The following is a 13,029-nucleotide window of genomic DNA, read 5'->3' as shown; positions in this document are numbered from 1 at the left end:
TAATTCCTGGAATAAGTAAAGGACCAATTTTTGACCTTGAAATTCGGGTTCCAAATTTAGATCAAAGTTGATCTTCTAATGTCCTAAAAGATTATTTTTAAAAAGGGAGGCAGGCAACTTTCTCCTCGGATTCTACCTGAATTCTACAGGATATTACAGCAACAGATAACTTTTCCAAGATCTTTCTGGGAAACCTGTGTTCTGTGTCCTGTTTTGAGTGGTTTTGTTGACCATCTTGACCTAAAAGTGTACAAATGTTGATTGATGTTTATTTCAATGAAGAGGCAACCATGTATGTTTTCTGTGTATGTGCAGAACATTTATGGGATGAGATTATTCCCCTGGAAAAGTGGTTTAAGCCAAGCACGGAAACTGTGAGAATGACTAGGGTAATGTAAACAAAAGATCTTGCCCAGCCTCTCTGCTCCACCTCCCAGTTTTCTGATTTGGTATTTAGGATGATGGCGGGAGAGACTATGAATTTTGGGGTGGACATAATGTCTTTCTACTTATATGCAACTAATACAGTACCGGGTACTCATAGATGGTAAGTGTTGGTTGAATTTCTTGAATTATGCTTTTTGTGCAACTGGGATAAACAGTTAAAATTAAACCTCCCAGAACTAATTGTTTTCATTTTGTAGAATAAGGTTTTGTTTGTTTCAGTCTGAATTTTTGCTGGCTTCATTTGGCAGAATAAATGCCAAAATAAAAGAATGTGGGCGTTTTCAGGAGATCTGGTCATCTATTTTGCATCCTCTCTGAAATATGTTACTTCCTGCATAATGAAGTAAAAGGATTTGCTGCTGGGCAGTGCTTTCCTTATTCTCACAAAGAGATTACTTAAAAGCCAGCCCTGGGAACTTTGTCCACCAATCTCTATTAGGAAAAAAAGAGTAACATGGGACCGCAGCTTCCAAGTGTTCTCTGGTTATAGCCCATAAGCACTGGGTTCTCACTCTTATTTTTCCCTCTGGGGAGAAAACGAAATAGTTTGAAACATGACATTCACGCTCAGAACAACAGCTAAGACCTATCATGCAGCAACAATGAAGGGGAGGGAGAAAATAAGAAGCTATTGAGAGAGCTTGTTTTTCTTTGTACAAGACAGGTGCAGGGAGAATTCTGCAGGTTTTGGACTCCTGGCTCATTCTCTTGCACTAATTGTGCTGAAGGTAGTTAGCAAAAGTGAACAGGCACACTGTAGCTTTAAAAAGTCAGCCATGAACCAGAAGGCAGTTGGTGCAGCTTGTGTGTGATTCCTAACGTCATGTTGGCTGAGAGCCAGCCTGGTTTTATTTCACTGTGTCAAATTGTACCTCCTTATTGAATTCCTTTGCCAGCCTACTTTGTGAAAGAAAACATTGGGGTTTCTTTGGCTGTTCTTGATAAGCCTATAAAAAATGATATTTTTTAGTTGCTTATAGGTAGGTTTTCTTTTTACTCTTCCACAAAAAAAGAAAATAATAGTAATAATAATAAGACAATGTAGTGTGATGTTGCAGAGTATCATTGTGAGTGTTTTGTTTTGTTTTGTTTTCTGAGATGCTTAGAAAATGGTGAATGTGTAACAGTTTCCAACTGAAGTGAAATCATATTCTGTTAGCATGGAGCAGCAGCACTATCTTCCTGTCTACTCTATAACGGTGTGTGAATGTATGCTAATATCTATCTATATATTAAATGTTGGATTTCTCTATCAGTGATCTAAGTGGTTTAGCAACTGGAAGTTTGTGTGTATGTGTGTGTTTCAGGAGTGAAAATTATCCCACACTTACAGTGTTATTTGTTAATCATCTACTTCTCTAACAGTGATAAAATCTTGCGAATATACTAAATGATGCACTTGCCATGTCAGAGTAATCCCTAGAGAAGGAGTGCCGAAGTATAAAGTGATTTGAGTGGAAATGTATTTAATTTATGGCTTCAACTGAATAAGAGCAAACACGTTTCGGGACTGTTGCTTCCGTTTTTTTTTTTTTTTTTTTTTTTTCTTAAAGCAGTTTTGTTCGTAGCTTTTTCATTTTGCTAATTGCATATTAATTGTGGAAGGCTTTTAATTTTTCACAGCCCTCATCCTACTAAACAAAAAGACAGAATGATGGATGCTACAATATCTCCTTAAATGTTCTGATGATTTTTCATAAATCTAATGAGCTACCTACTCTTTCTTACACACACACACACACACACACACACACACACACACACACACACACCCCAGCACCACCTTTCTGTGCTAAGGGCTATCTGGCATTTTTTGTGAGCTTCCTGCTTTACCACAGCATGGCCATCTCACAGACGGGTTTTTGAGGCTTTCGTTGAGAATGTGAGGTAGGGGAATACTTACTGACAAAAGCTTTAAGTGTCCTTCTGCATTGCAATGAAAAAATCTAGGAGCAAGGGGGAGTGGACCAAAAAAACAAATGCAATAAGAAAAAACAAATCACAGCCCATAATGGGAGGGGGGAAGGAAAAGGGGGATTGTTTTTCTCTACTTTGACTCATTTATGAGTTGCAGTGTCTTATGTGAGAGCTAGGCACCCAGGAGAAGCTGTGCCAGTTCACACAGCACTTGTTTTCAACAAGGATTCAATTTCATTTGCAAATGCTTATTGTCAAGGCAGGGAGTGCCAGTACAGATGAAAGCACCCCAATCCGTCTCCTCCAGTTCTTTAGGTTTAATCACATCTCTCCAATCGCCGAGGGAACTGGAGATTTAAACAAACATACGTGAACTGGTGTGAAGCTGTAAAAGGGACCATTATGTTTCCGATTCAGAATATATATTCTTCTCTCACTTTCTAAGAATTAAACACAAGCTTTTCTCCCTTATTGATTAGTTGCTGAAGTAAAGGAACCCTGCAGCCTTCCCATGCTATCTGTTGACATGGAAAACAAGGAAAATGGCTCTGTCGGTGTAAAAAAGTAAGTGAAGCTGGCTTCTGAGTTCTGCTTCTGCAAACAACAGAGGGACTTGGTTTCTATTTTAGTACTTCTTGCTTATCTACTACAATACACAGTTCGGAGGTCGCCTTGGTTTGTCTACATTGGCCAGCAACCTCCCTTCTCCCCCCTACCCCAGTTACCTTTTTCCGTATTCCATTTCTAAGACAGAGATGACTCAGACATCAAAATATATATGAAAGGTTTGTGTATCAGGCTTTGGAACAAGGATGGTTGAGGATTTCAGCCCTGCATTCTGTATATTGAAACAAAAACTCCAAGCAGAGACTCTTCCGTAGACAACACAGAATGAGGGCAGAAAATTGAGTTCGAATTTTTTTTTTTTTTTTTTTTTTGAGATGCAGTCACCTCTAACTCTGAAAACTAAGAGCTATAGTGCAAGAAGGGAAAAAGCTTCAGTAAGAATATAGAATATAGTTTAACAACTTCTCCGTCCTAATTTTATGAACTGTTTAATGAATGTGAAACATTTCAGTGCATACATGGTGTTTATGTTAATGTCTGTTCTCACATTTGAAACTTGTGTTTCTATGTGTTGTGTAAGAGTTATATACTTGATTCTTTTAAATGGGAACATTCAATTGCATATGTAACATAATATTTTGATATTTATGAGTATATGAAAAAATGTATATTCTCGCTTAGGAGTTATAGCAAAGCAATAAGTACTTTGATTACAAGGAGAAAGTAAGTTCCAAGAGCGAGTTATCTGTTTCATTTCTTTCCATATCATTTAGTTTAAAATTGACATCAACTTGAGCTTTGGAGGAAACTAATTAAATATAATCCATAGAAGCTGTGATATCTAAATGAGGAAACTGTGTGCTATATGTTTATGAATAGAAGGTATATTTTGCTCCACAGCAAAGTTACATTAAAACTAACGTAATAAAATCTGTTTTTTAAAGTTCTCGGGTAATTTATATATCAGTGCCATACTGCCTTGCTTATTACCATCCCTAAAGTTTGGGGTAGGTAGGTGGAGGAGAAATGAAAGAAACAGATGCTGTTTTATGTATGAGTTAGATCAGTGTTATCCAACAGTACTTTCAACAATGATGGAAATGTTCTGTATTTGTGCTGAAATGGTAGCCACTAGCCACATGTGGCTACTAAGAACATGAAATGTGACTAGTATAAGAAACTGAACTTTTATTTTTTACTTAATTGTAGTTAGTTTTAAAATTAACAGCTTTACTGAAGTATAATCCTTGCATAATAAATTGCATGTATATAAAGTAAGTTTTGATATTTTTATCCCCTCTTGAAACTACTGCCACAATTAAGATAATGAATATTTCCATCACTTCCAAAATTTCCTTATGACCTTTTGTAATCTCTCCCTCCTGTCCTTTTCTGCCCCCATATCCCCTGGCAACCACTGTTACGCTGTCATTATAAATTAGTTTGCTGCTTCTAGAATTTTATATAAATGAATGTGTATACACCCCCCCGCCCACACGCACACATATAGTTTCTGTCACTCAGCATAATTAATTTGGGATTTATCCATGTTATCATGTATATCAATACATCATTACTTTTTAATTACTCAGTAATATTTCATTGTTTGGATCTATAACAATTTGTTTACTACCATCCAAATGATGATAGATGTTTGGTTTGTTTCTATTTCTTAGGTATTATAAATAAAGCTGCTTTGATCATTTGTGTACAGGTCTCTGTGTGGACATATGCTTTCATTTCTCTTTCATAATTACTTAGGAATGGAACTGGCTGGGCTCTGTGGTGGGTGTCTATTTAACTTTTGAAGAAACTGCCAAACTGTTTTCTAAACTGGTTGTCCCATTTTCATTCTCACCAGCAGTGGGTGTCGTGTTCCAGTTGTTCCACATCCTCATGAGCTTAGTGTGATCAATCACTTTCATATTAGACATTATATCAGGTTTTTTATGTTTTAATTTTTATTTCCCTAATGACTAATGATGTTGGGCATCTTTTCCTGTGCTTATTTGCCATTCATATAGCTTCCTAGATGAAGTATTGTTCAAATCTTTTGCCCATATTTGTATTGGGCTAGTTTTTTCATATTTATTGTATGGAGAGTTTTTATATATTATGAATGTGTCCTTTATCATATATACTATTTGAAAATATTTTCTTTAAGCATGTGACCTGTCATTTCATTCTCTCCATAGTATCTTTCAAAGTATCAAAGTTTTTAAATTTTAATGAAGTCTAGTTTATCGATTTTTTTCTTTTGTGGATAGTGCTTTTGGTGTCATATTTAAGAATTCTTGGCCTAATGCAAGGTTACAGTTATTTTCTCCTAGGTTTTCTTTTAGAAGTTTCACAATTTTAGGTTTCAGGGTTTAGGACTATGGTTTTTGAGTTAATTTTTGTTTGTGGTGCAAGATAAGGGTTTGAAGTGTTGAAGTGCTTTGTGTGGTGGTGGTAGTGGTGCTATGGATATCCAATCTTCCCACCTCTGTTCAAACACTTCTGCAACTTTGTTGAAAAATTATTGATCATATATGTGCAGACTTATTTCTGGACTCTGTATTCTATTCCATTGATCTTTTTGCGTATATTTATGCCAATACAACACTGTTTTGATAAATGTAACTTGAAATCAGGTAGTGTTAGCCATCCAACTTTGTTCTTTTTCAAGGGTGTTTTGCCTCTGTACATTTCAATATGAATTTTAGAATTAGCTTGTCAGTTTCCACCAATTTTTTTTTTAATCTGTTGACATTTTGATTGGCATTGCATTGAATTATATATCAATTTGGAGAGAGTTGGTATTTTAACAATATTGTGTCTTCCAACAAATGAACACAGTATTTTTCTCCATTGGCTTAGGTCTTCTTTAATTTCTCTCAGCAATATTGTGTAGATTTCACTGTGAAGATCTTGCACCTTTTTGCCAGATGCATCCCTAACATTTCATGTTTTTGATGCTATTTTAAGTGGTATTGCTTTTCTAATTTGAATTTTCAATTATCTTAACGTATAAAAATACAATTGATTTTTTATATTGATCTTATATGCCACAACCTTACTAAACTCACTTATTACTACTAGTAGCTTTTTAGTAGATTACACCACATTTTGTAACATAGACAATTATGTCTTGTGAATAAAGACAGTTTTACTTCCTCCTTCCCAATCTGAACGCCTTGTATTTCTTTCTCCTACTTTATTACACTGAGTAGAACCTGCAGTGAAAAGCTGAAAAAAGTGGTGAGCTGGGTATGGTGGCTCACACCTGTAATCCCAGTACTTTGGGAGGCCAAAGTGGGCAGATCACACATTCTGAGATGGAAGAGTAAGTGAATCTTATATTTAATTTTATATTCAGGGTCTTCAATAGTAATAACCAATAAATCAGTAAGAAAAGCACAAACAGAAAAATACCAAAGAAAAATGGCCAAAACATGAGCAAACATTTCACAGAAGAGGAAATATATATGGCCAATTAACATATGAAGAGATGTTTAGTATCATTAGTGACCAAAAAATGCAAATTAAGATCATAATGACATACCCATTCACTTGGCGAAAATTTTAAAACGAGGCAATTCTAAACATTAGTGAAGATATGGATAGGATATAATGCTAGTAGGAATATTAACTGATAGGGCAGCTTTGCAGAACAGTTTGGTACTTTTTCTAGTGTTAAACAGTGGAATATTTTATACATTAATAATTCAATTTCTGGATATATGTATCAGTCAGTGCTGTCCAACAGAAATAAAATCTGATCCCCCATATGTAATTTTCAATTTTCTAGTGGCCATATTTAAATAGGTAAAATACATTTTAATAATATGTTTTATTTAACCCATTATATCACTTTAACATGTAATCAACATGACATTATCAATGAAGTATTTTACATTTTTGCACTAAATTTCCTAAATCTGTTGTGTACTTTACACTTAGAGCAGAGGGGTACAAACTTTTGGCTTCTCTGGGCCACATTGGAAGAAGAATTGTCTTTGGCCACAGGTGAAATACACTACCACTAACAAGAACTGATGAGGACAAAAAAAATCTCATAATGTTTTAAGAAAGTTTGCGAATTTGTGTTGGGCCACAGTCAAAGCCATCCTAGGCCACATGGAACCCGTGGGCCACAGGTTGGACAAGCTTGACTTACAGTGTCTCTCATTTTGGACATAAACATTTCATTGGACATATTTAATCTGCATTTATATTTCCTAAAATTTACAGTTCAAAAGGTAGGATCACATACCCAAATAATTCCAAACATATTTAAAAGTTTTCCAAAAACTGAATTATGAATTATGTGAGAAATTATTTTCTTGCAATATTTACATCCACATTGACACAACTGATTTGTCTTGATTTGACTTTGAAGCAAAAGCATATTGATTTCAAAACTATGTCTGTTCAAGTTAAGTCAATTTATTAACACATGTCAATATTACCAACATCGAATTCAAAGAGGTTTTGCGTAAAATGATAAGCAACAATAATCTTATCAATTTCAATAAATCTGCAGATTTTCTTGAAGTTTATTCATGTTAGAAAATGTACAAAATTATTATTGTATATTGTATTGCACTCTGAAAAGTTGCAATTTTAGCCTAAAATTTTGTTCCTCTTTAGCTAGATCACAAATCAGCTTTTCATTTTCTTGGAACTTCAAATTTAGCTGTTTCATATGCAGTGTGATATCAAAGTTACTCAGTCGTTTTTGTCTTTAATTTTTGAATATTTGGCCAGGCGCGGTGGCCCATGCCTGTAATCCCAGCACTTTGGGAGGCCGTGGCAGGCAGATCACTTGAGGTCAGGAGTTCGAGACCAGCCTGGCCAACATGGTGAAGCGCCATCTCTACTAAAAATACAAAAATTAGCCAGGCATGATGGTGGGCATCTGCAATCCCAGCTACTTGGGAGGCTGAGGTTACATTGAGCTGAGATCGTGCCACTGCACTCCAGCCTGGGCAACAGAGCAAGACTGCCTAAAATAATAATAATAACAATAATAATAATAATAATAATTGACAAGCATTCCTTTTGTTTCAGTAAAATCTTGAACAGTAGAGCAAATCTTTGTGAATCTTTTCTATTAGTCAACAAGCATTGGCAAAGAACACAGATTATTACATTCATTGTCTTATGTTTCTTTTAACAGTTCCATTAACTGGCATTGATCCATAGCATTTGCAAATATATGCTGAACAATTCAACAGTAGTATCTGTAACCCTTTTCAAGAGTCTGCTTCAGAAGATGAAACATAGATACCATACAGTGGAATGAAGCAGTAAGAAAACATTGGTCTTTTGTTTTAAAATTACAATAAATTCCAATTTTTAAAATTCAGATTTTTAAAAAAACTAGCATTGCTGAAGCACCATCCATCTGGATAGAATTTAATTTTTGTATATCTAGCTAAAATTCTTTGACAGAGATAAAAGATTCAAAAATATCTAAACCATGAATTTAGTTTTTCAAGTTGTAAATTGACATTTCTTTATAAATTAGGAAGTCTTCTGAGATGCAGCATACCTCAAGTATTAATTAGGCAGTGTCTTTATGTTGTACTTTCATCTAAAACTAAAGTTTTAATGGCTTTTTACATTTTGAATCAGTTGGTCTTAGGTTTTGTTAGAAAGACCTTGTATTCGGAAAATCTTTTACATTTTGTGATATACCTGTTGAGTCTTTTCTGATAATATTCTGGCAAAATTTCTATAACTGAAATAACCATATGTCCATTGAAAAATTGGTTTTTTGTCTATGTAAAGATCCAAGCCATTTATAGCTAAACAAAGTTATAAGCTCAGATTCTGTTTTAAATCATATTATCTTTACTTTTTTTACACAACAAACAGCATTTTCTTTCTCTTGCTATCTTCTAACAAATTGCAATTGCTATTCATCATGAAATTTCCAACATACCTTCTTTCGGTCCCTTTTTTCTTTACTGTATGTTACTAGTTTCTGCATCTCCTCTCAATTCTGCTTTCTTTTTAGATTTTAAAATTTAACTGTGCTTATTTTTAACTAAAAATATTTAATTATATAATAATTAAAATAATAATAAAAATTTCAATTTAATTACCAATCGCAATATAGAAAGGGATCCTCATAACTCCTGCTGTCCATAAGCATTCAGCAAACACATTACAGTGTTACCTGGGTGAATAGGAAAAAATTAATTTGAACTGAATCAATCTCTGACACCAATCAAACGGGGGATGTACTACCAGAGAGGACACATGCACCTGCCATGAGAACTTCAACCATAGTACCCTATAGGATGGAACAGTTCAAATAAAATGTAGGCAAAATGATGGAATTGTGTTTAACATAAACATATTTTGTACCACTTCAAGTTTTTACATTTAAACTAAATTAAATTTAAAACTTAGTTTCTCAATCAAATTTTAAATGCTCAGTAGCCACATGGTACTAGCTGCTACCATATTGAAAAGCACAGGTGTATACCCAAACTAAATTCTTGCATCAGGGGAAAGGTTATATGAACATGAGGTTGAGGGTGATGATTAACTCAGGTGGGGAGAGCATGAATGGGGAGCTCTGAATCATGTAGATAGATATGATTATTATTAAGATTCCAGATTTTATTTTGCCTAGTAGGTCCGTATTTATTTCATTTTTAAAAATAGCTACCTAAATAACTAAGATGGAGCCATCTGAATAGTTGAGATATCCTTTTTGGCAGTTTTTGTACACATACTGTATGTATCCACATGTATACATAATACAAGAATATATACATATATTCCCATGCACTAAGAATGTACACATATATGGCAGCATACACAAAAATGTATACATATATTCAAAACACACATACAAATAGGCTTTTATCGAACAAATGGGATCATCGTATTCTCTATTTGTGGATTTCAGATGCACAGATTAGGGATTAATTATAAACGTTGGTTCATGACACACTCTTATCATTGATCTATGTTTGGCCATGTTAGATTCATGTTAGAATTTTGACTAAAAATTTTTTAATCCATGTATTTAACATGTATGTGCATATCTGTTCAAATCATGAGAATTCAATTTTTTTTCCCATTTGCTTAGTCTTTCTCCCTTTTTCAGATGAAAAATGTCTTTTTCTCCCTTTTTCATTTTATCCTAGGATGGGAGAAGGAATCGATGTTTCCACATGACACATGCATGTAGTAAGTTCCTTTTCAACAGGAAGCAGTTTATTTCCCTACCACCACCGTGCCCCCAAGCCCCTCAGTGGAGAAGACCTGCTGCAGTAGAAAGTTCCCAGTGATGAAGCTTAGCAAGGACTTTCAAAGCAAGCCATTTCTTATTAATGCCACTTCTTTTCTTGCACATGCATCTTCACCATATTCCTCTGCCTTTGTGTTCAGTGTGTTGTTTCATTTTGAAGCAAAGGCATTTAAAAAAAATTTTGGAACTAACATTCCTGTCATAATTAGTAATATGATGCTTTTTTTTCTTGGTAATGAATGTTGTAAGATTTTGAACTAACTGTGAAATAATTACTTTTGAAATAGCCCTCTCTGAAACCTAACTGGATACCTGTTAAGCTGTGTATTATGTTAAAGAAATAACCATTTTTGCTCATGTGAATTAGAGGATTAGAAAGTGAATGACAGAACTAAAATATTAAGGTAGACTTAGAAACTGCTATGGTATTGCTAGAGTTTCAAAACTCTGACTTCATTGTAGAGTTAAAAGAACTTATATAAAACATTGTAGAAAAGAGAACTTTTCATATAACAATAATAAAACAACAGCTACTATTAGCGCATTAAAAAAAAGTCCAACCATGCATATGTGTACAGCAATCTACAGGTCAGTCAGGTCTGCATCTCCATGGGAAGCAGTCACATCCAGAAACGAATAAAAAACCTCACAGGTCCTTGATTGTTTGCCCGGAAGCCTGGTCTGACTTGTCATGAAAAAAGGAATGGGAAACCCACTGAAGTAGCTATGTGCCTGATCACTGACTTCAGCATTTGTTTATTTACTCCTAAGCCTGTATAGAGCATAAATAATTATCAAGCCTCAGATGTATCTTCTTTGAAAGCAGTGAGGGGATTTTATTCAGCTTGCTAGGTAGTTTCTGTGTGATCTCTCCATCAGGCACTTTCGTCTGTTCTGTCCACTCTTCCCAGTCCCCAGAACCTCACTGCCCTGACCCTACCTGAATGTGTGATGGTTCCTGGAATGCTCTTCTTCCCAAAAAAACAGCAATGTGGAAAGGGGTGGGGGAGGGGTGGGGGTGCGGCAGTGATCATCATGGTAAGATGTTGTATCCTAAAAGCCAGGGAAAGTATTAACTCCCAAGACATTGTAAGTGGCTAGTTATTAAATATCTCTTAACAGTCTGTCAGAAAATGAAAAGAAAGAAACAAACTGAGCCAATAATTCAAACCTGAAAAGTGACCTTTCTAGCCAGGATCTGATGTTGTAAACCCTTTTCCAGATGCGTATGATAAGGTAAGTTAGAGTGTGCTATGGTTCTTCCATCCCTCCCTCCCTCCCTCCCTCCCTCCCTCCTTCCCTCCCTTCCTTCCTTCCTTCCTTCCTTCCATCCTTTCTCTCTCTCTCGCTTTCTTTTTCTTTCCTTCCTTCTTTCTTTTTTTTCACTTTCTTTTTTAATGTGGTGAGAACATTTACTATGGGGTTCTACACTCTTAACAGATTTTTAAGTGTACAATACAGTATTATTATCTGTAGGCACAATGTTGTACAACAGATCTCTAAAACGTATCCATCTTCCAGGCAGAAGTTTTATACCTGTTGATTATCAACGTCCCCTTTCCCCCTTCCCTGAGCCTCTGCCAATCACCATTCTATTCTTTGCTTCTATGAGTTTATTTTAGATACCTCATATAAGTGAAATCATGCAATATTCTGCCTTCTTTGACTTGGTTATTTCACTTAATGTTCTCAAGGTTCATTCATTTTGTTGAAAATGTAAGGATTTCCTTCTTTTTTAAGGTTAAATAATATGCCATTGTATGTATGTGCAGCATTTCTTTTTTGAGGTGGGTCTCCCTATGTTGCTCAGGCTGGTCTCAAATTCCTGATTTAAGGGATCCTCCCATTTCAGCCTCCCAAGTAGTTGGAATTACTGGCATGAGCCACCAAGCCCAACTATTACACTGTGTTTTAAAAATTCATTTATCTGTCAATGGACATTTCAGTTGTTTCCATATCTTGGTGAATAGCGCTGCAGTGCATATGGGAGTGCTAATATCTCTTTGAGTTCCTGATTTCAGTTCCTTTGGATAAATACTCTGAAGTGGGTTGCTAGATCACCTAGTAGTTCAATATTTAATTTCTTGAGGAATCTACAGTTCTGTAGCAGCTTCCTCATTCTGCATTTCTACCTTTTCTACCAACAGTATGCAAAGGTTATGATTTATTCACATCCTTGCCAACATTTGTCATTGTTGTTTTGATAATAGTATCCTAAGAGGTGTGAGATGATATCTCATTGTTGCATTGATTTGCATTTCCTTGATGATTGGTGATTTTGAACCTCTTTTCATATATGTACATATTGGCTGTTTGTGTTTCTTCTTTTGAGAGATATCTATTATGACCTTTGACCATTTTTTTAAATTGGGTTATTAGTATTTTTGCTATAAAATTGTAAGAATTCCTTACATATTTTAGAAAGTAACCTCTTATCAGATACATAGTTCGCAAGTATTTTCTCTCATTTCATAGGTTTCCTTTTTACTCTATTATTTCCCTGGCTGTATAGAAGCCTTTTAGTTTTATGTAGCGCTGCTTGTCTATGTTTGCTTTTGTTGCCTATGCTTTTGGTGTCATATCCATGAAACTATTGCCAAAACTAATGTCTTGAAGTTTTCCCCCTGTGTTTTCTTCTAGATATTTTACAGTTTCAAGTCTTACATTTAAGTCTTTAATCCATCTTGAGTTGATATTTTGTGTATGGTAAAAGATAATCCAATTTTATTCTTTTGCATGTGGATATCCAGTTTCCCCAACACCATTAGTTGAAGAGACTCTTCCTTCCCTATTTTGTATTCTCGGCATTCCAGTCAAAGATCATTTGACCATATATCCATGGATGT

General features: G+C 35.0%; 1 protein-coding gene across 6 annotated transcripts in view; it reads left to right on the top strand.

Annotated features, from left to right (window-relative positions):
• The window catches only part of SAMD13 (sterile alpha motif domain containing 13), a 50,127-nt gene that overhangs the window by 1,858 nt on the left and 35,240 nt on the right, over nt 1-13,029 (top strand). Inside the window, exons 1-2 of one of the 6 annotated variants that reach the window (XM_005542888.5) lie at nt 444-547; nt 2,844-2,928. In XM_005542888.5, the coding sequence (XP_005542945.1) occupies nt 514-547; nt 2,844-2,928 (119 nt within the window). In that variant the 5' untranslated portion in view covers nt 444-513. Of the gene's footprint in view, nt 1-443; nt 548-1,325; nt 1,428-1,563; nt 1,647-2,252; nt 2,335-2,843; nt 2,929-13,029 lie in introns of those variants that run through there. The other 5 variants (XM_065519515.2, XM_065519525.2, XM_065519523.2 and 2 more) reach the window with 5 other exon arrangements.

The sequence above is a fragment of the Macaca fascicularis genome, chromosome 1, assembly GCF_037993035.2.
Source record: "Macaca fascicularis isolate 582-1 chromosome 1, T2T-MFA8v1.1".
NCBI classification, from domain to species: domain Eukaryota; kingdom Metazoa; phylum Chordata; class Mammalia; order Primates; family Cercopithecidae; genus Macaca; species Macaca fascicularis.
The sequence above is the reverse complement of the archived record's forward strand: the minus strand, read 5'-3'. Positions and strand labels throughout refer to the sequence as shown.